At 43.2% G+C, this 26,354-nt stretch overlaps 1 protein-coding gene across 3 annotated transcripts in view; it reads right to left on the bottom strand.

The window, feature by feature from the left end:
• Window positions 1-26,354, bottom strand: part of RELN (reelin) — a 515,504-nt gene that overhangs the window by 188,197 nt on the left and 300,953 nt on the right. For all 3 annotated transcript variants that reach the window (XM_078786532.1, XM_078786533.1, XM_078786534.1), the window contains exons 51-57: window positions 21,292-21,458; window positions 19,699-19,904; window positions 13,212-13,389; window positions 12,782-12,957; window positions 9,602-9,717; window positions 7,143-7,385; window positions 6,841-7,025 (exon numbers count right to left, since the gene is read on the bottom strand). In XM_078786532.1, the coding sequence (XP_078642658.1) occupies window positions 6,841-7,025; window positions 7,143-7,385; window positions 9,602-9,717; window positions 12,782-12,957; window positions 13,212-13,389; window positions 19,699-19,904; window positions 21,292-21,458 (1,271 nt within the window). The remainder of the gene's footprint in view (window positions 1-6,840; window positions 7,026-7,142; window positions 7,386-9,601; window positions 9,718-12,781; window positions 12,958-13,211; window positions 13,390-19,698; window positions 19,905-21,291; window positions 21,459-26,354) is intronic.

Here is a 26,354-nt window from a genome sequence, read left to right as displayed (position 1 = left end):
GCGATTAGATCGAGTATGTAATACTTGTACCGGCGCCTTTATACGCGCGCCCGGTATCGCTGGGTACAATACGCCGTTTCCCCGATGATGTTCCCAAAGCGCCTTCCACCAACGTCCTTCTCACGCTGCAGTCCTCTGCAATTCGTGCCGCGCGCCAGCCCTTTGTAAAGCGCGATCAATCAATCAAGGCTTGTCACCGCGCGTCTCTCCCTCTCGTAACTCTGCACACGAACCAAGCGCCTCTCCCTCTCGTAACTCTGTTCCAGGCTCGTAACTTGTCACTGCCCTCCTCATAACTGAGGTGGGGGCCTCGCGCGAAGGGTTATATTGCCACGCCCAGCGAACCCTCTGGAATGTCCAGCCACACCCTGTCAGGCGATATTCGCCTCAGCCCTGATTGGCTGTTGAGGGCTTACCGGCTCCGCCTTTGACGGCTGCTTGACATGGCCGCACCCCCACCCTTGCGCTCCGCCCCCTTTTCGGGCCTTACCTCGTGGCCTTTGGGCTGGTTTGAGCGAGCAAGAGCAGCAAACGCTGCTGGCAAGCAAGCGTAACAAACTGCGAGGGGCGATGGGGTGCAGACAGGATAGCGCTCAATGGTGTCGGTTGGAGGGAGGCTGCAAAAATGGACGAACGGGGCCTACTCTTATTTGTTCTACACAACGCAGATGCAACTATTGGGAATGGCCTTATCCTAAACACATACTATTAAATAACTAACGTCCTAAGGTGACCGACGTGTTGCTTGTGGCCTAACTATGGGGTGCAACCTTTAACCTTTAATGATGTTACCTGTGTGGGTTCTCAAAACCGCAACAATATGTACTCATTTTTAATGCATTTGTTTCTCTTTGAGTAAAAAAAAAACTGCATGAGTTTTAAATTTTTCAAACTATATTAACCTGAAAGCAACTTTAAATGCTATTCTTAGTTTAGTAGAGAAAATACATACCTGATTTGGATATTATTCGTGTGAAGCATATAAAGGAATATAACTTTTTGAATGTTTTGAGGAAAACAGCAAATTGTTAAATGTGAAGCTGTTATAAGATATACATGATTAGTTAAAACATGGTAATTTCATGTCAAGATGTACCCTATCTGATTCAGAGTGTGTGGAAAGCAGATTCAGATGTGGCTGAGTAAAGGATAAGACCAGATCACATCTCAAATGGAGTGATAACGGCATTGGGAAGAAGTTGGAGAAAGAAAAGTTGTGGCTAAAAATGAAGTTAATCTTGGCATACACCCTCCTTCTCAAAGAATGATGAAGGCATTCTCCTTTGCAAGATTGGAGACGGATGCTTACCTTCACCAAGGAAAAATCATGTGACCATTTGCCTAGATCACATTGCAACGTATGGAAGAAAGGCTGATCACTTGCTTCTGTTCAAATGTCTGGAACATTCATCACGTCAGCAATTGTGGGATGACGACATCTTACCTGCAACTTCTCCTGGATGCGGTGACTTGTGTCATTGCTCCACCAACTTCCGGGGAACCAGCGTGGAGCTGTAAGTGGACGGCTGTGCTTCTTCCTCTACAACGGCTGTGCATGATTCTGCTGGTTGCTCCTGGCATGGGCCATGGATAACTTGAACACCATGGTCCTAACATCGTTGTGGATGCATCTGGCATCTCTGTTCCACATCTTGCTGGTCAACCAACATCACATAAACACTTGCTCCACGCTCATGATGAGTGAGGAGGCAAGTCAACTACAACTGGACGAAGGACTTGTTCAAGAATTACTATGGCTCACAGCAAGAGTGGCAAGGATGCTACTTGCAGAGCAGGGTCAGCTTATGATTCCGCCCAGCTATCATAACAGCAGAAACCCTATGTGAGATAGTGTCGGTGCTATGAAGACATCAGAAGAAAATGTTTCATACTTGAATTTCAAACACAAGTGATCAGCCTCGTCTTTTCAAACAGAAAGTCAACATTTGTTCTGAAGCAAAACGTATTTTTGAAGATTCATTGCCAAATGTTGCAGATGTTTTATTATTTTGAAAATGGTGAATTGAAATTGTTGTGTATTGGTAACGGTGAAGTTTTGTTTGCAGAGATATTTATGAAGCAAATGAAATGAACTGAATTATCAACATGGAAAGAGTCACCGAACAAAAAAATGTTTTTATGATCAGATTCTTCCAGGATGACGGTGTGTGCCTTAGGTATTGAAAATTGGATTACCAAATTTTTGAAATTTGAGTATTTTGCAATTGGTGTTTAGATTAATGGTTAATATACACAGAAAAGAAAAAATGAGGGAATGTGGAATTATATATAATTATATAATTTTACATTGTATGTCAATCTATTGCTAACGATAGTTAAATTACATTTCAATGCAAAGAGGGTTCTCAAAGCTGCAAAGGAACGTGTGGAACCAACATCTGGAGTTTATTTTTGTCACCCTGTCAGATAGCACGAGGCTGGAATGTTGACTTAGCTAAGCGGTTGGTGTTCAGTACTCCATTAGGGAACTGGAACAGGTCAAGGAGTGACCTTAAAAGGATGAATTGTCAGCTTGGGCAAACTCTTAAGTCGCCCGTAATGACAAACAGATGGAGTTGGTGCCAGAAAGTCTAGGCCCCAGATTCCAACAGTGAAAGATAAGAAAGTACGATTCCTATTTAAAGGGGAAGACTGCAAGACGAGAGAGAGAGATTTTCCTTCAACTGAATGACGCGTCATTTCTGTGTGTGTTTTGTCACATGTAGTTTGTAATAGTGTCGGTTTCCCTCTCCGCAATATCTGAATAAATCTCGGTTTGAACTGAGTGAGTCTGAGTCTGAGTCTCGCTAAGAAAAGTGTCTGAAAAGAAGCTACAACACATGTCTGCGGAATTTAACTAAACAATAATGATTTTACATCTTTCCCAAATCAATAACAATACATCACAAACCTACAAACAATATACAAAATACAACAAAATACAAAAAATACAAAAAAAATTACAAAATAACAAAAAAAAAAAATCTATATATATATACTGAAACGCAAAAGAAACTTACCACCTTTGAAACCTTTAAATATCAACAATAACACTGCGTGTAGTAAATGTGTGAACTTATTTGTGGACAATAGTGTCCTCACTGTCAGACAAAACGGTCACGGATGGTCACTTTAACCTTCAATAGTCACTTCATAGCACAGCTGTTAAACAGCTGTTTTGACTGTCAGTGATTAGCCAAGGGGTACGGGATGATTTTAATGAGCTGCACGTGATGTCTTGATATTGGCTTTAAAAAGGCCAGTGCAAAATGGGCATTTCAATCAACATGCCACGATTGTCAAGGGATCAACGGCAGCGTGCCCTGGGCATGCTGCAAGGTGGACTGAGCTACCGTGAGGTGGCACGTCGCCTTGGCTGTTCACACCAGACGATATCGGCCCTGGTGGACAGAAACACCCTCCACAACTCTGCAGATGACAGACCTCGATCAGGGAGGCCAAGAGTCACCACTGCAAGGCAGGACAGGCAGATGATCCGAAGAAACTTACCACTTGTTTGAAATGTAATAAAATTGTAACAGTTCAAAATAAAACAAACCAACAATTGCTAATTGAAACATTGGCATTTTATTGATGACATGTCAAGTTTTTGACCAAGATACACCATCTCATCAGTTTGTTCTACAGTACAGAACAGCACAGGGTGCAATGTCAGTCCCCTTTCAATAGCGTGTGTGGCCACCATTGTTTTGGATACAGGCAGTGCATCGTCGGCGTATACTGCCTACCAGTCTTTGGATGGATTGCTGCTGGATTCTGTCCCACTCAGTCCTCAATGTCTGAAGCAGCTCTGCCCGTGTCCTGGCCCTGCCAACTACGCGTCTCCCAAGCTCATCCCACAGGTGCTCTATGGGATTCAGGTCAGGGGAGAGCGCAGGCCACTGCATGGTGTTGATGTTCTCGCCTTGGAGAAATGCAGTGGTAAAGCGAGCAGCATGGGGACGAGCATTGTCATGCTGAAAGGTTCTCAGTTCTGGGTGGTCTAGCAGGAATGGCAGCAGATGAGGTCGCAGGATGTTATCCACATACCGCTGGGCGTTAAGATTCCCATCCACAACCACCAGTGGCGTCCTGTACCGGCCTGATATGGCGGCCCACACCATCACACTTGGGCCACCCCACCTGTTGGCTTGACGCACGCAACAATTGGCATATCGCTCGCCAGTTCTTCTCCAGACACGCTCACGCCCATCAGGACTGTCCACACAGAACCTTGACTCATCGCTGAAAGCGACCTCGTTCCACTGCGCCAGGGTCCACCGCTGATGCTGCTGGCACCATCTCTGTCGGTTGCGGCGATGGGCAGCCGTCATCACGGGGCCTCTGTATGGTCTTCTGGCAGTCAGACCATAGTCATGCAGTCGTCTTCGTGCAGTATCATTGGAGATCCGTGGGTTTGCACGCCCCGGAGTTTCTGCCGCAGTGCGGGATGCTGGACGGAATCGATCCCGCAGGTGACTTCAGACCATCTGCCTGTCCTGCCTTGCAGTGGTGACTCTTGGCCTCCCTGATCGAGGTCTGTCATCTGCAGAGTTGTGGAGGGTGTCTCTGTCCACCAGGGCCGATATCGTCTGGTGTGAACAGCCAAGGCGACGTGCCACCTCACGGTAGCTCAGTCCGCCTTGCAGCATGCCCAGGGCACGCTGCCGTTGATCCCTTGGCAATCGTGGCATGTTGATTGAAATGCCCATTTTGCACTGGCCTTTTTAAAGCCAATATCAAGACATCACGTGCAGCTCATTAAAATCATCCCATACCCCTTGGCTAATCACTGACAGTCAAAACAGCTGTTCAACAGCTGTGCTATGAAGTGACCATTGAAGGTTCAAGTGACCATCCGTGATCGTTTTGTCTGACAGTGAGGACACTATTGTCCACAAATAAGTTCACACATTTACTACACGCAGTGTTATTGTTGATATTTAAAGGTTTCAAAGGTGGTAAGTTTCTTTTGCGTTTCAGTATATATATATATATATATATATATATATATATATATATATATATATATATATATATATATATATATATATACATATATATATATATATATATATATATATATATATATATATATATATATATATATATATATATATATATATATACAGTGAAACCTTGACTTACGAGTTTAATTCGTTCTGTGACCGAGCTCGTAACTCAATTTGCTCGTTTCTCAAATTAAATTTCCCCATTAAAATGCATTGAAATGCTATTAATCCGTTCCAGCCCGCCAAAAACCACACCAATTTTTTTTTAAATATACAGTATATATAAAAATATCTCGCGCTTTATATTTCACCTGTATGCAGCATACAAGTTGGCAGGATGGCCTGGACTGGAGGTATGCAAACTTGACTCTAAACTGTCCAGCCTGGGTTTGAATCCCGACCCAGCTATAACCTGTCATGGGTGAATCACAGGCAGGGTGATTCATCAATGTGTGTACCGCTAAACTGGGCGCCCCGTTTGCGTCCCATTAGTTGTTGGATGTTAAGGATCTCACCGTGTTTTCCACAAAGAGAAGGCGAGCTATCGCCGGCACTCTGAACAAGTTGTGGCCTGGCATGCTCTTCTCCTCTGCCGTTATATACGTCCTCCTCGGCATCCTGCGAGCTGCTTCTCCGTCAACCACACAAACAACAACTTCTCCATCTCTTCATGGATAGAGGTCCGGAGCTTTGAAATAATCGTAACGCCCTTGGCTGGCGTTATAGCCTTTATCTACTCCTTCTGCTTCAAAATCGTACATATCGTAGAAGTACTACGATCGTACTGCCTCACCAAGTCGACAACACGCACACCTCGCTCATGTTTTTCGACGATTGCGTGTTTTATATCCAAGCACATCATCCTCTTCTTCTTCTCAGTACTGCCCTTGGCACTCAATTTCTTAGGACCCATGGTTAAAACGAAGAAATTTTCCAAAATAACCAAAATGCGAAAACAAAGCAGCAGCGATATACGGCAGAGATGCTTGCACGGCAAGATAACCACGTGACCGGAACCCACCTGATGGCGGGTGGTGTAAGCTCATAACTCAGATCTCGGCTCGCATCTCAAAGCAATAAACCGCCCGAGCGACGGCTCGTATCTCGGAAAACTCGTAAGTTGGTGCACTCGTAAGTCAAGGTTTCACTGTATGTATATATATATATATATATATATATATATATATATATATATATATATATATATATATATATATAATGTATATATATATATATATATATATATATATATATATATATAATATATATATATATATGTAAAAATAAATAAATACAAATAAATATAAAATGAAAAAATACAAAATACAAAATCCAAAAAAATACAAAAAATACAAAATACAAAAAAATACAAAAAAAAAAAAAAAAAAAATACAAATAAATATAAAATATAAAAAAATACAAAATCAAAATAAAATACAAATACAAACCTGTTATTATTGTGCAGAGAAAAAAATTCTGGAATAAAAAAATTGCAAATATTGACTGTCAACAAACTGTATTGTATCATGTATATGTTGCATGTTCAACTACCGTCAGCAAAGCGATGGATCAATGCTTGTAATAGGTAATTGTTTGACTTAAGGCCTATATCATTATTGCAGATCATTGCACCCATGCGAGGTATGTGTTTTTGCAAAGGGTACGCATTTAAAAACTTTGTTGAGCAAGAACAATTTCTCTTGATAGTGGTAATTATTGCAATCTGCCTGAATTAATCGGAGACGCGTTGCTACGTTATACATGAAGCTACAACATGGCAGTTCTACAACTACATGAACCAACCAAAGCACTATGGGACATGACCTACCCGAAATTGAACCATAAAGACTGACGTGATGATTAGCTCTCTGGTAGTGATGGCATTCATTCCAGCAGAGGGTTCAGCATTAGTCCAGGCCATGTGGCCTGTGGGATTTCCACACGTTCCCTGAGACAGTTTTCCATGTGGGTAAAATGTCCAGCTGTTGTCTGACACTGACACTTTCTCAGTACCTGCAGGGCAACATCAAGGTAGGGTATGAAATAGGATGTCTGATGATAATGCCAGATATGATATAGATTATGGTTCGAAAGGTTTTAAAGTGTATCCTTGTTAAACCTCTCACTCACTGTGCTGGAACGACTCCTGAATCATGCTCGGGTTGATCTCCCAACCACCCACCAGCACATCATCCAAAGCCCAATATGCACGCTTATAAGAGGTCGTGGCAAGACCTGAAGTGAAGCCAAGAGACTGCCACCAACGAAGGCGTGTAGCAGGAGAGCGTGCGGAGTGTGGAAGTGAAATGAGATCTCGTCGAGGCTGCGAGTATCGTTGCAGGTCAAGCTCATACAGAAGAGTCCATGTGAAGCCTGCAATAGTTCAGTCATTGTTCGCAAGTGCATGGTGGTCATTGCTTCATTTACAAATTTATCTTGCTGGTTGCACCATTTCACGTTGTCCAACTACCACCAGAAAGTACCTTATCATGTGGATGCCCAAAAAACGTCTGATTACATTGCTGCACTAACAGAGTACAAAGTACAGAGTACAGAGTACAGAGTACAGAGTACAGAGTACAGAGTACAGAGTACTAACAGCTTATAAATTGCATCATATCCTTTGACTGCCAATAATTTTGTCCTCGCAAGTCTTTAGGAGCCTTTGAGAGGCACGCCTCGAAATCTCCTCAAAAGGATTTGCTGATTCCAATTTGTCCTGTGTTTATAGTCAATTGAGGTGATCTTAATTAGCCAGATCACTGCCACAGGTGGCGCTGTTCACGCTTGAATCATACTAAAATATGCAATTTGGTTTGTGTCTGTCTGTCTGTCTGTCTGACTGGTTCTTTTTTAACCGCAATACATTCGGTCTTTACTTATCTAATCACAACCAAACTTTACAGGGACCTAAGGGACACACACGACGGAGGCTGTAGCAATTTAACTCTCCCGCCACCTCCCCAAGGGAGATTTGCACCTTGGACGAACTCTGTGTTGAGGTGTATATCCATATTAAGATCGCATATTGTGGCGTGTTTTTTTCCAAGGCCACTTCTAATAACAAAAGTAACAACATTAAAGATCATAGTATAATATTAAAATATTGTTATGATGATGTTGTTATTGCAAAACAATATTAATACTAATAATATCCTGTCTCTCCAAGGAGTTTTGTTAACGTGTTTGACAAACACCATGTTAACGTGTTTAAATAACTTATCAGGCCATTTTCAGGGGAGCACCTCTACCAGAAATAAATATATTGTAAACCACAAACATGTTTGATTACGTTTTGAAACAGTCGCTACTGCTGTTTAACACTAAACTGAAAGGGAGAAAATCCGGGTGTGTTCAGTTACCAAGCAGCAAGGTAGCGCATGCCAAACCGGCCGTTCCTTATCAATGGTTTTGAATGGAGTGCTTGCTTGAATGCTTAAGGCACTTGGTGAGTGCTCCACAAGAAACTTGGCAACTGAACACACCTCCGATGTTCTTGAGGCCTGAACCTAGATCTACTGCAATCTATATACCCCAACACCCTCATTGCCGCTTCCATAGAGAACAGGTGCACTAGTAAATTAAAATCGGAGATTTTTTCATTATTATAAGTACGTCCAGGAGCGTTTTCTGTCGCAGCTTTATATTTGGCTTACGTATACGATCGTTGCTGGGGAGTCTACTTGCGCTAGTTTTATTAAAAAGTGGCTTTCCTTCATATAATTTTCTGGGAAATTCTCAAAGTGGTGTTTTCATGTGCATCTGCTTTAGGCACTTCACATTTTACAAACTAGCAACGGTACCCGCCCTATGGGCGGGGCTTCAATTGGGAAGCCCAAATGAAAAGGCAAAATATCAGAAATTGAAGGCTTTTTTTGTTTTAAACTACTCATATAAACATCCGTTGAATCATATCACACGCAAATCATCAATATGTAAACAGTACATGGCACCCCTTTTTGAAAAAAGATTGAATTCTGCAAAAATGGAAGCGGGCGCTACACATCTTTCTCAGTTGCACGTTTATGTGTGAAGAGTGCGCGCCGAATCTGTAACACAGAAGCGGCCGCTACACCCGTTTCTCAGTCGCTCAGTCGCTTTGCACACGCTGCCGTGTTACTTCGGAGCTGCACGTTTATATAGGAAGAGTTCGTCAGGAGTCGATCTACTCTCTCCTGGTACATAGAATTTCAACAAAAGCCACATCACTGTTCATATCGGTAAATATTATTTCATCGTGTTTGGAAAAACTGGAAAATTGGAAAACTTGGAAAAACAATAGAGCCTATTTTACTCCAGGGGGTCCGAGGATTACCCACCCAAAATATCGTTGCGATCGGTTCAGCCGTTTTTGCGGTACCTTCGAACGGACAGACAGACGGACGGACATTTGGTGAATTAAAGTAAGATAAAGTGGAAAAATATTTGTCCATGGCAAGCATGTGGGTGACATGTGGGTGAAATTTCCGTGAGATCGGACTTCGCTGCATCGATTGAAGAGACGTCCAGATCTCAAACTACTTTCAAATGTGTTCACATCACATATTACAATTTTGCAATTCACTTTTCATCGATAAGGATTTACTGACCTCCATCAGTGGAGAAGTCCAGCAGAACACTGTCTCTTTGGCAGCCATTGCCCCGACACACTTTTTGTTTTTTCTGACCCTCCGGGCTTCCTATCAATGCCCAGTACTCAATGTACCTGTGAACAAAACAAAGCAAATTACTAATGGAAAGGAACAGTAAAATCTCTATTTTATCAAGTTGAAGAACATTGATAAATTTAAAGATTCCACATGTACCAGACTTTATCTGGGAGGATGGTGGTTCAAACCCTTTACTGAGTCATACCAAAGACTGTTAAAATGGTATGTGCTGCTTCCTTACTTGATGCTCAGCATTTAAAAGAATAAAACTATTTATCCAAAGATGCTTATCATTTACATTTTCACTGAGTACTTCTCTCAATATTCTGTCCTTCACGGTTATCACAGACGGATCTTTTCTTTCCACGCTATCAGCTAATTTCAACAAACCCCTGAAAAGTCTCTCACAGTTTCTCTTTCATTCTGTTGCCGCTCATACAGGGTGCACCTTCGCTGCATAGGGGTGCGACTTTCTTAAAAAATGACTTCCAGAACTTTGAGGATTTTGTTGGCGTCTTCCCACACTCCCTGGGTTGAAACTTGATCTCCTCACGTGCTGCACACTTCAGGTGACTGAGCAGAAACAAGGCAGCTTCTTGCCTCTCCATCCCACGAATTGTGTTTCGAGCATCCTCCAGCCAAGCACCGACATGGTCTTCTCCTGTACCATTAAAGCTCTGGATCTTCCTTGTGGGAGGTAATTTGACATTTACCACTAGGGCTGGCACTTGTTGTGGGACTGGCAAGGCGTCCTTCCAGATTTTGAGTCGACGAAGAGCCTCTTCCACAGCGTCCACCCATTTTCAGACATATTGGGATCCACCACTGCCTTTATAGTCTAGTAGGAAGACTAGGTCCCCCTGCACCCCCCGGAGATATACTTCTAATCAGTGTTTCTAGATTGGAAAAAATGTGTAGAAAATGACTAGCTATGGCCCCAAGCTGAAAAAATGTCCCACATACCATTTTTATGCAAATTACTGCTGCAAATTTTATGCAAAATTATGCAAATTTTATGCAAATTTTTGATGAGGAGTAGAGTTGAGGGGTCTTTGAGGGCTTCATCGAGGTGCTCTCGGTTGCAAGACTGGGTCATTCTGAGAAGCACAGCAGGGTCAGAGATCATGATGTTCTCCTCCTCAGTGAATCTCTCCATCAACAGCCTCTCCATTGCCTCACACACTGTTTTGAGGCAAAAGAGGGACTTTGCGTAGGCCTTTCCACTGAGAACACCTTTGAGAGATCCACTTGTTACTAGTTGTGCCTCAAAGAGAATCTCTGCATATCCAGAACCACGCATCTTGTGTCCAGTGAGCATCCCGATGTAGTTCATGGATGTGTGGAAGTGTCCAATCGTTACTACATGACTAGCAAATTCATTTGGCCAGCGCCAGATGATGGGAAGGGCTTTCATGCAGACACCCAGATCAAATGTATTCAGGACCCATCTCTGACCCACCTCAGCAGTTGCTGCCTCGGAACGCTTCAGTAGCTCACGAACAACTGCGTTGTCTGTGATCGGTCTGTGCCTGGTGCCTGCATGGCATGGCAATGGCCTGCAGCCTGTGCCTGGGCTAGGGGGTTTCACCTCTGCAACTGGTTCTCCCCCACCCAGCAAATCAACAGTCGACTACTGCACGCCTATCCACCAACCGATCACAGACAACGCAGTTGTTCGTGAGCTACTGAAGCGTTCCGAGGCAGCAACTGCTGAGGTGGGTCAGAGATGGGTCCTGAATACATTTGATCTGGGTGTCTGCATGAAAGCCCTTCCCATCATCTGGCGCTGGCCAAATGAATTTGCTAGTCATGTAGTAACGATTGGACCCTTCCACACATCCATGAACTACATCGGGATGCTCACTGGACACAAGATGCGTGGTTCTGGATATGCAGAGATTCTCTTTGAGGCACAACTAGTAACAAGTGGATCTCTCAAAGGTGTTCTCAGTGGAAAGGCCTACGCAAAGTCCCTCTTTTGCCTCAAAACAGTGTGTGAGGCAATGGAGAGGCTGTTGATGGAGAGATTCACTGAGGAGGAGAACATCATGATCTCTGACCCTGCTGTGCTTCTCAGAATGACCCAGTCTTGCAACCGAGAGCACCTCGATGAAGCCCTCAAAGACCCCTCAACTCTACTCCTCATCAAAAATTTGCATAAAATTTGCATAATTTTGCATAAAATTTGCAGCAGTAATTTGCATAAAAATGGTATGTGGGACATTTTTTCAGCTTGGGGCCATAGCTAGTCATTTTCTACACATTTTTTCCAATCTAGAAACACTGATTAGAAGTATATCTCCGGGGGGTGCAGGGGGACCTAGCCTTCCTACTAGACTATTACTATCTGACTTTATTGTCAAACCAATAAGATTTTGATTTCACCCCACTCCTGGTACCACTGTAACTGAGCGAAGTGGGTCGCTCTAATTAAAGAGGCGAGACCAATCAAAGTTCTCAAATGAAATAAAAAAAATTCTCTTAAACTTGCAAACATTTCACAGTAATGAAGACAGTGGCTTCACCCATTCAAACCGAGCACTCTGAGGGGAGCCCGAATCATCCTTGGCAGTCAATCGCTCTTTAAGGAACTTTGGAGACTGTAACCGTTGAATCAGGTTCGGCCCAGACCGTCCTGCTGATGGATCTCGGGCCTTTTTCCTTCCTCCCAACGGAGCATTGTGGGCGTGGTCAGGAATGACCATCTGGTTTACAGTTCAAGAGGAAGCCAACGCTGAGGTATTGATTTATATTTACAACAGCAGTTTGTAGCTTTAATATCAACAGAGAAATAAAACGTATTTACAAGATTTTCCTTTTCTCTTCCTTTTTAACTACCTTCATTATAAAGGTTTTGTAATTGAATGAGAGGTAGTTAAATAAAGTAGTCTAATTGTCTAAATGCAATGCTCATGTTGGATTTTTCCATCACATCCACAGTAAACGGTTGAACTTACATAAAGTAAAATTTTCAGTGGCAATGGTAAGGTTTTAATTTTCAATAACCCTTGTGATTGAATCACAGTGAGACTTTGGCACATATCTCCTTCAGGACAGACAGTTCGACCTCTGAGACTCCACTGAGATGGGCTTGTGACAAGTTATATAGGTAATCCTTACTTGGCCCCACGCAGGTCGAGATCCACAGTGATTGCAAATCGCGCACCCACACCACGGAAGCAAAGGGTAAGTCCTTCCGAGAGAGTGCCGCAAGAGGACGATGCTGATCCACCTTCAACTGATGTCCATTGTCTTGGATTTGGTTGAACAGACTCAAATCGTTCCTTTAACGTAATCTGCAAAATAGATCAAAATAATTTGGAATCTAAATTGGAGTTACCCTCCTTCATGACAGACAAAAAATAAATAAAAACAGACAGTGCAGACGGTGCGACAATAATAAGATCTGAGCACACATGGTGGGTGATATTCCCTAATTAAAGCTTTCTGAAGCCCGAGTCTTGGTTGATAAAATATCGACTTGATTTCACTTCCTTTTTCACCACCCATGTGACGAAGTATATGTATGGAGATCAAAAGATTAACATACCATTGTAGTTGAGGAATCACTGCAGTTTTCTCCAGTATAAGTTGCATCACAAATGCAGTATCCATTCCAACAGTCTCCATGGCCAGAGCAACGGTTGACACATGTTGGGCCCATGTAGAAATCATCTATAGCCCATTGTGTGGTGCCAGGTGACTGGAGTAGGCGGACACGTATCGGCCTGCAATGATCAAGGAAAGAGGAAAATGCAACATAAATTAATCTCAACCACACTTTATGGCATAATGGTTAGATCTTTAAAACATACTGGGTGCTGCTTCCTTGCTTGATATTCAACATGGACAAACATCTATAATTTGGCAATGCTAGCACGAGCTTTTATGGGCCCAATGACCTCCTACTATGTCGAATTTTAGTGGAAGAGAACTTGTATTATTATTACGATTGGGCACCCCACCCTACAGGTGGCGGTACCTGTATCGGCCCACCTAACATGGATGGCCACTTTGTGTCCTGGGAGTCAAAGAAGCGTAAAATTGTCAAGGATAGCACTGCAATCAAAACAATAATTATCACCAAGATGAGTCACGAGGTGAAGAAAGAATGTGATAAGGACACCGCAACATTATCAACCAATATTGTAATCACCGCTGTGAGAGGTGAGGAAACACGAGGTGAAGAAGCATAAGATGAGGAAGTCAATATCTGTACATGCTGAGCCTCTCATGTCCCACACAATATCTTTGATTGATGGACTTTTGTACGTTTCACATACAAAGTTTACTCTCTGTGCAGTCAACAACATTTGAGTACAACTTTTGTACAGCAACGCACAGTATCCGTCAGAGAACCATAATGTCCTTCCTATTCCTAATGTCTTTTTAATGTTTACTCGTGTCCCCAAAAAGATGTTAATACCCCCCACACATGTATAGAGGTGATGCTTAGATAACTCAGAATAAAAAACGATCTTTTGACATTTTTGGCTGAAAAAAAGCACAAAATGCCGTTTTTCACCAAAACAAATCAGCAGCAGTGGCAATTAAGAAATCAGTTTTTCATTATCAGAACAAAATTCTGATTCACTAATCACATTCAATCCTTTTGGCGTCAGACACATTATTAAAGTGTCGTAGCTCTTGGACTATTGGGTCATGCCCACAGTCGCAGAAGACCTTATCTGCAATTTCATGGCTGTGTTTTTTGCAGAGCTAGCACACAGTCAGCTGACATGGTGGCAATTTAAAGTTTAAGTTACTGCAAATGAGGACCAGAGAGTTGTGATGGATGGTTATTAGTAAGTCCATGTTAGAGGAAATTGTGGCGTTTAGAAAATCAGCATCATTCGGTGGATGGTATTTTACACAGACAAACATTTGTTGTAGTTTTTTTTTTGTTGTTGTTGTATACAAGATCGAGGCTCGTGTAAGAGCTAACATCAATCACAAAAAAAAAAACTGACACACAAAACGTACAATAAAGGGAGCAGGAGACAAGATGGAGAGGGAGAGGGAAGCACACAAGTACAACAGCAGAGAACAGGGACAACGGGAGATCTGTGAGAGGGGGAGGGCTTGGGGGGGAAGAGGCATGGGAAAGGGTGGGGGGGGGGGGGAAATGCGGGGGTTACAAATATATATAGCAGCCAGGGGTTTACTAGAGGGCTAGGATAGGTTAATGTAGACCAGTGGTTCTCAAACTTTTTTTTTCTTCTTTTTTTTTGTATACAAAATCGAGGCTCGTGAAAGAGCTAACATTTATCACACAAACAAATCAAACAGACAAAGAACCAAAGTATATAAAAAGGGGAGTGGTAGACAAGATGGGGAGAGAAGGGGAAGCACATAAACACAACATTTGTGAGGGACATCGGGAATGTGTGGGAGGGAGAGGACTTGGGGGGAGGCGGCGTGGGAAGGGGGGGGGGGTGGGAGAAGTATAAACACAAGGACACCAAGGACTTCCAGGAAATAAGTTGGTATTTCAAAAAAGAGGATTTGGGGTGAAATTAACGGGGGTAGAAAAGATCAAGGTTTTGGATGGGGGAAGATAAGAGATGGTGGTGAAGAGCTGTTTTAAAGACCTGGAGGGAGGAGTGGGATTGAAGGGAGTGGGGGAGTTTGTTCCAGAGGTGGGAGAAAAGAGGAATGAAAGTGTGAAGGTGAGCAGAGAGTCTTGATTTTGGCAGTTTAACCATAAGAGAGTTGCAGGCAGATCTTGTGTGACGAAGGCAGATCTTAGGAATATTTGGGGGACAGAGCCCAGAGGGAGCTGGGGGAGAAAGGCCGGAGAGGAGTCAGTAGAAGACAGAAAGACCACCAACCTGCCTGCGGCAAGTAAGTGAAAGGCCCTCGGAGGTAGCTTCATCGCAGGAGATTCCAAAGATTCTGAACGCTTTGGTTTCAACAGCGTGAAGACGAGCTAGGTGTGAGGCAGGAGCACCAGCCCAGAGGGGAGAGCAGTATTCCATTGAGCTGCGGATGAAAGCCTTGTATGTGGTGAGGAGCTCAGGTGTGCCAAGGAAGGACTTCGCACGACGGAGGATGCCCAGTCGGCGACTGGCTTTGGAGGCCAGATTTGAAAAGTGGTTTTCCCAGGAAAGATCATGGCAGATAGTGAGACCCAAAAGCTTGAGTGACAGAACTTCTTGGAGAGGATTATTCAGAAAGTGGATGGGAGCGTTGTCCAGTCGGTCTTTTCGGAGAGACATCGTAAGAGTGAGATTTGTCAGGATTGAAAGACATGTTCCACTTGTTTGCCCAGTCTGTGATTTTGTCCAGGTCTGCAGAGAGTGAGGAGGCTGCAGACTGCCGATCTGAGGGATAAGGAATGGAGCGGCAGATAGTGGAGTCATCAGCAAAGAGATAGAGAGGATTTTCAAGAGAGTCGGAGAGATCATTGATGAAGACCAGAAAAAGCACAGGGCCCAGAACACTGCCTTGGGGAACTCCAGCCTGAACAGGAAGAGGAGATGAGAGAAACCCATTCAGGGCCACACGTTGACTACAACTAGAGAGGAAGTCCGCCAGCCATGCGTGGAGATTTCCATGGATACCAAAGGAGGAGAGTTTGGTGAGCAGAGCGGGGTGCCAGACCGTGTCGAAGGCACGTGATATATCGAGGGAGAAAACTCTAATTTCCTGGTTGGCATTGAGGACCTTCATCCATTGTTGAGACAGCAGAAGCAGCATGTCCAGAGTAGAGTGACCTGGTCTGAAACCAAATTGATGATCAGAGATCAAGCCATTGGAGAAGAGGAAAGATTTCATGTCCAAAGCAATGATGGATTCCATGACTTTGCTGATAATTGGGAGAAGGCTGATTGGTCTGTAGTTGCTAGGATCTGTTTTTGCACATTTTTTGTGTAAAGCGGTGATGTTGGCTGATTTCCAAGCAGATGGCAGATGACCTTGAGCAAAAGAGAGGGTGAAGAGAACAGAGAGAGGGAGTGTCATACATACACATACGGACACACACATACATGCACATAGATAAACACACATACGCTCACATAAACACACATACACACACACACACACACACACACACACACAAATACATGCACATACAAACACATACACACACAAATACACACACATACACACACATACACACACATACACACACACATACATACACACATACACACACACTCATACATACATGCACACACACACACATACATACACACACACACACATACATACACACACACACACACACAAACTTTTTTGGACTACCGCCCCCTTCTGCCCTCTTGGACCGGCCCAATGCCCCCCTTGTCCTATCGTTCGTGGTCGAACACCCAGAATTTATGTAGATAGGAAGCAAAAATAACAGAAGCCAAATATTTTCTGAATAATATTTTACTTTATTTTACTTTACTTTTTTTTTATTTTGCACGACCTACAATGTTTCAGCAGAACAGGTCCAGGTGAGGCAAACTGGGAATCTGTTATCACAGGCCCAAATTCCGTTAGTGTGAAGGGTGGGCCTGGTGACTCGCTGCGAGATTACGAACGCCTGGCTCCATCTCAGTGAGGTAGAGACGCAGATCGCCCCTCTTGGTAATGTCAAGGCGGTTTCGATACTTGGTCAGCAGCACCATCACGGCGCTGAACCCTCTTTCAACGAGGTATGATGTGGGGAACGCCATCAGCAGCAGTTCTGCCTCTGTACACATTGCGGGGTATTCGCCTCGCTCCAGAATCCAGAATTTGCCGTATTCATGCTGCGATAATCTTGCCTTCGCCTCATCATCATTGTGGAGGTTGATAATTTCGTCCTGTAATTCGCGCTTCACATCTTGAATGTCACATTTGAATAGGTTGATCACCCATGCTGGCACCGACAGTTCTAGCATGTCTCTGAAACGCTGTTCCATATCTCCACGAATCTTGTCAAGGTGATTGCAATAAACGAGCAGCTCTTCATCAGAAACAGCAGTTTCCTTTGCCAACCGGGGAAAGTGGGACATATCTCTGCGGCCGAGGGTTTGTTTCCCTGTGCAGAGTCGCCTTGGTTACGAATGCGCCGATCACTTTCTTTGCTTTAATCAGCGTCATATGGTCACCCTGGAGTTGTTTGTTGACATCATTCAGTATACTGAATATGTCCGTGAGGTAAGCCACATCATGCTCAATCGCATTCACTTTCTCCGATAGCTCCGTATCAATTTCCGACAGAAATTCGACCACTGTTGAGGAAACGGGTCAAACAAGCACCTTTGGACAACCATCGAACTTCGGTATGCAACAGGAGCCGCTTAAATGCCTCATCGTTCTCCTGGCAAAGCTGACGAAACAGCCGATCATGCAGAGACGACACCTTGATTTTATTCACTGCTTTGATTACTGTTTGGAGTGATGTATGAAGTCTGGTGCTGAGAGCTTTTGCTACAAGATGCTGGCGGTGCACGACACAGTGAATGGCGAACACGGACAGTACCTGGTTCTTCAGAAGCGCAATAAATCCACGCTGGCGGCCAACCATCGCTGGTGCCCCGTCCGTCGCGCAAGCGAGAATGTTCTCCATCGGTATGTTCGTATCAGTAAAGTACTTCTCCAACGTTTGGAAGATGGAAGAACCCTTCGTATCGGTCTGGAGAGAGCGGGCAAACAACATTTCTTCCACCATTTCCTGATCACGGATGAAGCGAACATAGCAGAGTAACAGAGCTTCACTGTCACGCAAAGTGGACTCATCCAGCTGGATGGCGAAGTGTGCGCTTCCCAGCTCACTACACAGCTTATCTTCTACATCTGATGACATTTCATCAATCCGCCTGGCCACGGAATCATTGCTGAGCGCAATCGACGAGAGAACTGGATTCGGATCCTGGCCCATAACGGTTTTTATCACTTCCCCAACAGCTGGTTTGATCAACTGTTCGCCGATTGAATACGGTTTTCTTGATCTGGCGATGAGTAATGACGGCTTATACGACGCTTCCAGTCCTTTATCCACGAGCTTTTGGCTGGCTTTGAACATCGTCGTTACCGTGGATCGCTTCTCAAATTTCTCTTTCAGCGATTGGAAATAGCTGACCTCTGCGCGAGCCTTATCACTGTGCTTTTTACTCAGGTGCTCGCTCAGTCGAGATGGTTTCATTGCTTCATTGGACAGCGTGATACCACACAACAAACACATCGGTAACTGTTTGTTCGTCGGAGATGGAATGAATCCATACTTGATGTATTCAACGGAATACTGACGACACTTTTTCTTTGAGGTCGACATCTTGAAGCCGACCGGACGTGAAGATTTTTTGAATAACGAAATTAACACGCCAAAATGTCGAAAGATTAACACCAGCGCTAACACTGACTGTTCATACCTTGCCCAATGTCTGTGTTGACCAGGCCAGGCTGTAAAGTTGAACCAGGCACGTTGAATAGTCCAGCACGAATAGAGTGTATTATATCCCACATAAAAATATTCTTGCAAGCCGATTGGTTGAAATGGCACCACGTGACAAAAATTAGTGTTGTACTATTGGCCGCATTGGCGGCCAATAGTATTTCGCTGGTGTCATACACTATCATGTTTGTTGCATGAGCATGTATGGACAAGAAAATACCTACACGACATCAGCGAATATGTGATCATAAAAACCATGCGAAGGGGGAAAGAATGTGGTCGTTGATTGGATGGCCAATTTGCCGAATGGCGCCGGGTAACCTGTTCAGACTGCAGGAAGCCCAATGAGCGCTCCAAATCGCCGCTGCTCCTCTAAATTGCAAGTGCCCCCCCAAATCATTGCCAGCGCCCCCCTACCGCCCGTGGACTCTCGAGCGCCCCCCTGAAAGTTCCCAGCACCCACTGGGGGGTGGTAGGGACCACTTTGAGAACCTATAATGTAGACAATGGACAGTGAGGAATAGAGTTCTCGATACAGTCAGCAGCACAAACTCCAGAAAGCGGAGAGGTCTTTCAAAAAAAGAAATATAGATATAGGAAGAGACACTTTAGAATGGCAGAGCATCCAGTGAGAGGAATGTTTCTGTTAAGCTTACAATATCCGACATACCTGCCAGCAAAGCTGGGAGGGATAATGAACGTGGCACGTTTCCAGCTTTCTGTGGGAAAGAAGGCCGAAGGCATGGCTGTATTGCCACTGCAGGTTGGATCTGTGGAAAGACACTGCCTCTGGACATACTCCCAGCTCTCGCCATAATCAGGGGAAACTTGCAGGTGTACAGGATCATCTTCATCCGCCAAGCATGCCACCACAATCTGCAACAATTCATAATCATTATCATCACCACTGGCATTGCCGTCATCACAACTGTAAACTAGAACGGCACTCGGTGGAGCACGTACCTACACCAGGCTGAACAGTTTACGTTTTGTATCATACCGATAGACCGGATCTGCATCCAGGCCTTAACTAAAAACAAATTGGCCGATTCTTGTCACCTCTCCAATTTATCCACCAAGGTTTGGCATTACTCGTCCAAAACTTTTTGAAATATTTTGCTTTGTATTGTTTTTGTCCCCATCTCTCAATTACGAAGAATCACATAAAAAAAATAAAACGGCACTCGGTAAAGCACAAACCTCTACAGACTGAATAGTTTATGTTTTGTACCCCACTGATAGGCAGTACCTGGATTCGAACCTAAACCAAAATCTAAACGGCTTGTTCTTGTCACTTAACCAACTCATCCACCAAGTTTTGCCATAATTCGTCCACAACTTTTTGAATTATCATGCAATATATTGTTGTTGGCCTGAGCCTCGTGTTGGCTTAGCGATTAGGGTGCTGGCTTGGGATCCTGGTTCAAATCCCCGTCGATCGCTGAATTAACACCAGCGGGGTTGACTCAGCCTGTCATCCTTCCGAGGTCGGCAAATTGAGTACCAGTTCACTGGTAATTCCCTGTGTGTCGCAAGAGGCGACTAACAGGGTTGGCGGCAGGAAGGGCATCCGGCCGTAAAACATTGCTTCAAAAAGGGGACCACGGTGCCCGAAAAAGGGCTCTGCGGGGAAAATCACCTCTAAAGGTGGTTCTATGTTGTTGTTGGCCCCATGTCTCAATAGTGAAGAAATTATTTGTAAAGTTAAAAAAATTTGGGATTCGGATCCAGATCCGAATCTTCCCCAAAATCGAATCAATTTGATCTTGTCACATGCCCAACCTGTCCAACAAGATTTGGCCGAATCTGTCAATAACTTTTTAAGATATCGTTTTTGGACATATCACCCAATGGTGATGGATGACATTAAAAATTCTGGTGTCCAGATTTGGATCTTCACCAAAATCTAAACATTTTGTCCTTGTCACACACCTGAACCCCAAATTTCATCCTAATCTGCCAACAACTTTTTGAGATATCCTGCTCACAGACAGACAGACAAAAATGATTGAACAATAACTTCTGCACACCAATTACTACTAAATTAATTTAAATAACATCATTGTTTAATGCAATAGACAAAAAAATGAAGAGGTTAATAATTTGTTAACTTACAGCAAGTCAAGAGCATTTGTATGGTATTTCACAATACCTGTGCACAGCATTAATAATGACATTTGTATTAACCTGTTTGTTGTACTTCCTTATCATCCATCCCACCAAATAAGCGATCTTCCTGACCTGATGGATGAAAATCACTTGCCTTAAGCTGGACGATCCAGTCTGTGGTGGGTATGACATCATGACTTGTCAGCATGATGTCATGGCTGCCTTGCTGGCCACACAGCAAAACAGGGCCAGTAGATGAACAGAAGGTTTCAAGGTGACAACCGTCCCAGAACATCCATGGTCCAAGTACTGGCATCATGCCTTGTGAGGTTTGAAAGGGTTACAATAAACTAACGTCAGCAATAAATTGGGTTTCGTCCTTGATCTTGAAAATATTTTGTGGGTTAGTTTTGCTGGATGTGCAAAATATTAAAAAAAAAAGTTATATGATCTGAACAAGTTCTTCATAAAGGACATTAAGCAAGTCATCTTATCTATATGCCTGTATAGTGTAGCAGCATAGCAAACCTGTTGTGCATTTTGTGATACAAGCACCAAATTTGGCACAAATGTACATTAATATGTTGCGAACATTTTCAGATATTGGGCCACTTGAAATTCCGTAATTTTTTTTTTCAATTTTTTTCAAATTTCGTAATTTCAAATTTTTCGGGTGACACCGGCACAATTTCGGTCTTCGAGGCCGGCCGATATAGTGGGGCGGCTTAGCCCAAATATTCAAAAGAATTGTGCATTTTGTGATACAAGCACCAAATTTGGCACAAATGTACATTAATATGTTGCGAACATTGTGTGGTCAGCAATGAAGACGAGTGTCTGAATTACATGTATGCAAAAGACCTTGTGAACCAGTGAAGCAAATACACGGGTAAGCATGAATTAAATCTAGGGCATGATATAATTTCCATGATGTTTACCTCTACACTCAATGGTGCAAGGAGGTAATGTTTTGATCCCAGCTTGTCTGTATGTCTGTTTGTCTGTTAGTCCACAAAATTCCAGACAAAGCTTGTAGTAGTGGTAGTTGTAGTGGTAGTGGTGATAACAGAAATTGTTATATAGAACTGAACTTATATTATTATTATATGCAGAAAATAACTTCATTTCTATATGCCCTGCAGTGGACAGGTTAATTGGTTTATGCACTGAAGGGGTCACCCTGGTGTGCACTGCTGTGTTCTGCCTCACTGAGTTGTTCAGGTATGATGTACTCAGCACAAGCTTCCGGTCGGCCCGGAGGTGGGGGTGCGGGGCCTGTCACGGAACGTCAAAACAAACGGCCTGCCGGGGCCGCCCAAACGTCGGGCGTGAGGGGCGCGTCCACTAATGGAACGCCTCTCGCTTCCCAGATCGAGGGCCACGTGGTCAGGAGAACCTCGTCCCTTCCGGTCACACTTTGCCTATCGGCCGGCCTCGAAGACCGAAATTGTGACGGTGTCACCCGAAAAATTTGAAATTACGAAATTTGAAAAAATTTGAAAAAAAAAATTACGGAATTTCAAGTGGCCCAATATCTGAAAATGTTCGCAACATATTAATGTACATTTGTGCCAAATTTGGTGCTTGTTTCACAAAATGTACAATTCTTTTGAATATTTGGGCTAAGCCGCCCCACTAGTATTCAATAAATCAAGTTAAATAACTCATGGAACATCTCAAACCTATGTATTTATCAATTAATTAATATGACAGTTAAGCTAAAATCAATCAACTACAGCTGAACATTGTTAATCATAATCATTACAATTAATGATTTTGAGAGGCCACAACAAATTTTTTTTTTTTTTTTTTTATACTGAATCGAGGCTCGTGAAAGGGCTGAGATGAATTACAAGACGTCATGTGGAGCACGATACTTGCAAAATCTGCCCCCCCCCTCCCCCCCAAAAAAGTTTTCCATTGATACAGAAAATTGTCCATTTCATCAAGATTAATATTGACAATCTTGATCAAACCTCGGGTCAACAGGATGAAAAGTGATGATTTTTCAGATGAAAAATGATGATTTTAGAAGTTTGACCTTGAGTTGACCTCAAAAATAGTTGGTTTCCCAATGCAGTGAGGCACTATACAAATGCTGTTAAATTTTCAAGTCAATCGGATGAAAATTGACGGTTTTCCAGATGGAAATTGATGATTTTGGAAGTTTGACCTTGAGTTGACCTTTGACCTTTTGACCTCAAAAATTAGTTACTTTCCCAATTTATTGACTCAATATACAAATGCTGTTGAATTTTCAACGCAATCGGATTTAAAATGGCGATTTTAGGAATTTGACCTCCAGATGACCTTTGACCTCAAAATCAATAGGCTTCTCAATTGGGACGACCTATACGACCTGGTGAAGTTTCGTGACGATCGGTTGAAAATTGTGACCTGTAGGCCGGTGACAAACAAACAAACACACAGACAGACAGACAGACAGACAGACAGACAGACAGAACCACAAACGCAACTGACCAATATACTTGAAAAATCTTCGATTTTGCAAGTAACAAGCTAGGAATAAGAAGCTAACAAAGCAATTAATCAAGTGCTGTTTCAGCAAAGTAACTACCAGCATTATATTAACACAATACCGAATACTCGAATGGAAAGTGGGCACAGCAATGCGCCAGATCAGCACAGTCTTATATGTGCCTGCAATTGTTGCTTGCGACCTTACTTGTTGAACCAAAAGTCATGTGCCATTACAGAGGCCATCATTTGGTGCCAAATCACACAATAGCATAATGAGCACGCCAAGTTTCAGGCAGAGCATGTGAGATGTAGCCTGTAGGCCTGAAAGGTCGAGTGAATTGACGCTCTCGACTGGGTTCGATACAACATTTTCGGCATTTGTCACCGTATCTGTGCTTAAACAACGCCACACTTCACTTGGTTGTTGATCTCATTGGTCATTGCACCATTGCACCAATTGCGACCTCGACCATCCAATGTGGATTGGTCCAATATTGTTAGCGACGTTGGGGAATATCTAACGCATGAGGGCAACAAGATCCAAGCTCATGCACATTTCAGGCAGCAAATCAACAACATTTGTTAGTTCCCCATTATCTAGTTGCAGAAGCCATTTGGCATATTTACCTCCGCCACCAAAGGTGGATGGAGGTTATGTTTTCATCTGTCTGTTTGTATGTCCGCTTGTCTGTCCGTTTTTCTGTGAACAAAATATCTCAAAAAGTGGACGGATTCGGACGAAATTTGGCAGAGATGGAGCGTATGTGACAAGGACGAAATGATTAGATTTTGGTGAATATCTGGATTCGGATCCGGCTAGTACAATTTTTTAAGTGTTTCTTCACCATTGAGTGATATGGCCAACCAGGTGGAGGTATGCTCTCTGCTGAAGGTATGCTCTCTACTGAGTGCCGTTCTAGTTCTCGCTGTGCTCGTCAAAGCAACCTTGCCGGACTCGCATAATTTTGTGTAGCTCATAAAATACGTTTTTTGAACTTACAAATATCGAATTTAAAAGCAATACCTTTTATTCTCGAACATTTTCAAAGCGTACCGAGCTGATACCAGACTGACGCCAGAATAATTCGCTGAAGTATCAAATTGGGAGATGACAAAATCTCTGAAAGAACTACAGTACTTTGCGCCGCACATAAAGAAATGTGCTGTTCTGTAGAGTAGTTAAGAGACATCCAGAAAGGATCACCTTCAAAGAGGTAGATGTTATTTGTCGAATGGATGCTGCTGAACTTGCAGTTGATGTCGCTGGGTTATTAAGGTAGCCGACGACAGCGGTGCGTACCATCTACAAAAATGCCAACGTTCGTTGAAAGAGGAAGAAGGAGGAAGAGGGTGGAAGAAAGAAGAAGAAGGTATGCGGGGGGAGAAAAGAGGAAGAAGGGGGAGGAAGAAGAAGAGATCCCACCAAGTTTGACGGCTTCTGGAAAAGGTTTATATTTATTTAAATATATCAGGTAATTGTCTTTTATTTGTTTATGTGTGACTGTGTGTATTTGAATATAACTGTCATTAACCAACAAAAAAGGAAATATCACACGAAAATAGCGAAATAAAATACATGAAGACTTATCGTAGCACCAACATGGTGGACGACTGGACGTATGAGTTTCCTAATTATAATTGTGGGCGGAGTCAGACCAAATGTCCAGCCAATGTATTTTCACTGGAAGGCTTCAGACGCATGCATGCAGACAGCTTCATTTTAAAGATACAGGATACCACCCTACTGATTGAACAAACCATCGGGCATGCATAAATACATACATACAGCAAACATATATAAACCATACATACATAAAGCATAAATAAAGTACACATACATTCTTGGGTAAAATGCCAGGGGCATAGAAAAGGCCCCTTTATAGTCATGGCCAAAAATATTGGCACCCTTGAACTTTTTTAAAATAATGCACCATTTCTTCCAGAAGATTGTTGAAAAAAAAAAAAATTGGTATCCAAATATGCATTTTTGGTTTGCAGTGGAACAAAACAAAAAAAGCTTTAAAAATTACTAAATCTTAGCTTATTCCACACAGAAATCCTAAAATGGCCTGGACAATATTGTTGGGACCTTTCAGAAGTTGTTAGAATTCATTAGATTTCAAGCAGGTGATTCTCCTTTACCTTGGAATTGAAGCCCCCTTTATACAACACAACACAACATGCATTTTAAGGCCATTTTCCCTGCTAGAGCGGGGGTTAGCCTTGCGGTCCCCATGATGTCGATATGGGAATCCCAATGACAAAACACAAAGCACCAGGCGGACGGACTCTTCAAGGAAAAAATGGCCGATCGGCCTGTATTGGAAGCTCTTGCTTTCCCGCCAACAATAGCTCACGCTCGGTAATAAAACCTGAGACGCAGGACAATGTCGCAGGGAAACCCTTTCACGGGAAGCCTCAACTCATTCGCCAACAATATCAAATAAAGTCCGCTCACAGCCCTAATGCAACACACGGCTGTATCTCTCATGGCCGTCTCCTCTCCCTCCGATCTCCTCCTCTCTCCTCTTCCGGTTTCACAGCCCCGATGTGACACACGGCTGTATCTCTCATGGCTGTCTCCTCTCTCTCCTCCTCCGTTTTCTTTGCCACGTTTTCCTTTTTCCTTCACAAACATTTTTTATCTTTTACGAAAGTCAGTTCCATTTCACACAGAAATGTTACCAACAATATTGTTATGTCGGTGAGGTAGGGGGATATATAGATCCAGGTAGA

Source organism: Myxine glutinosa, chromosome 11, assembly GCF_964187855.1.
Source record: "Myxine glutinosa chromosome 11, kmMyxGlut1.1, whole genome shotgun sequence".
Taxonomy (NCBI): domain Eukaryota; kingdom Metazoa; phylum Chordata; class Myxini; order Myxiniformes; family Myxinidae; genus Myxine; species Myxine glutinosa.
The sequence above is the reverse complement of the archived record's forward strand: the minus strand, read 5'-3'. Positions and strand labels throughout refer to the sequence as shown.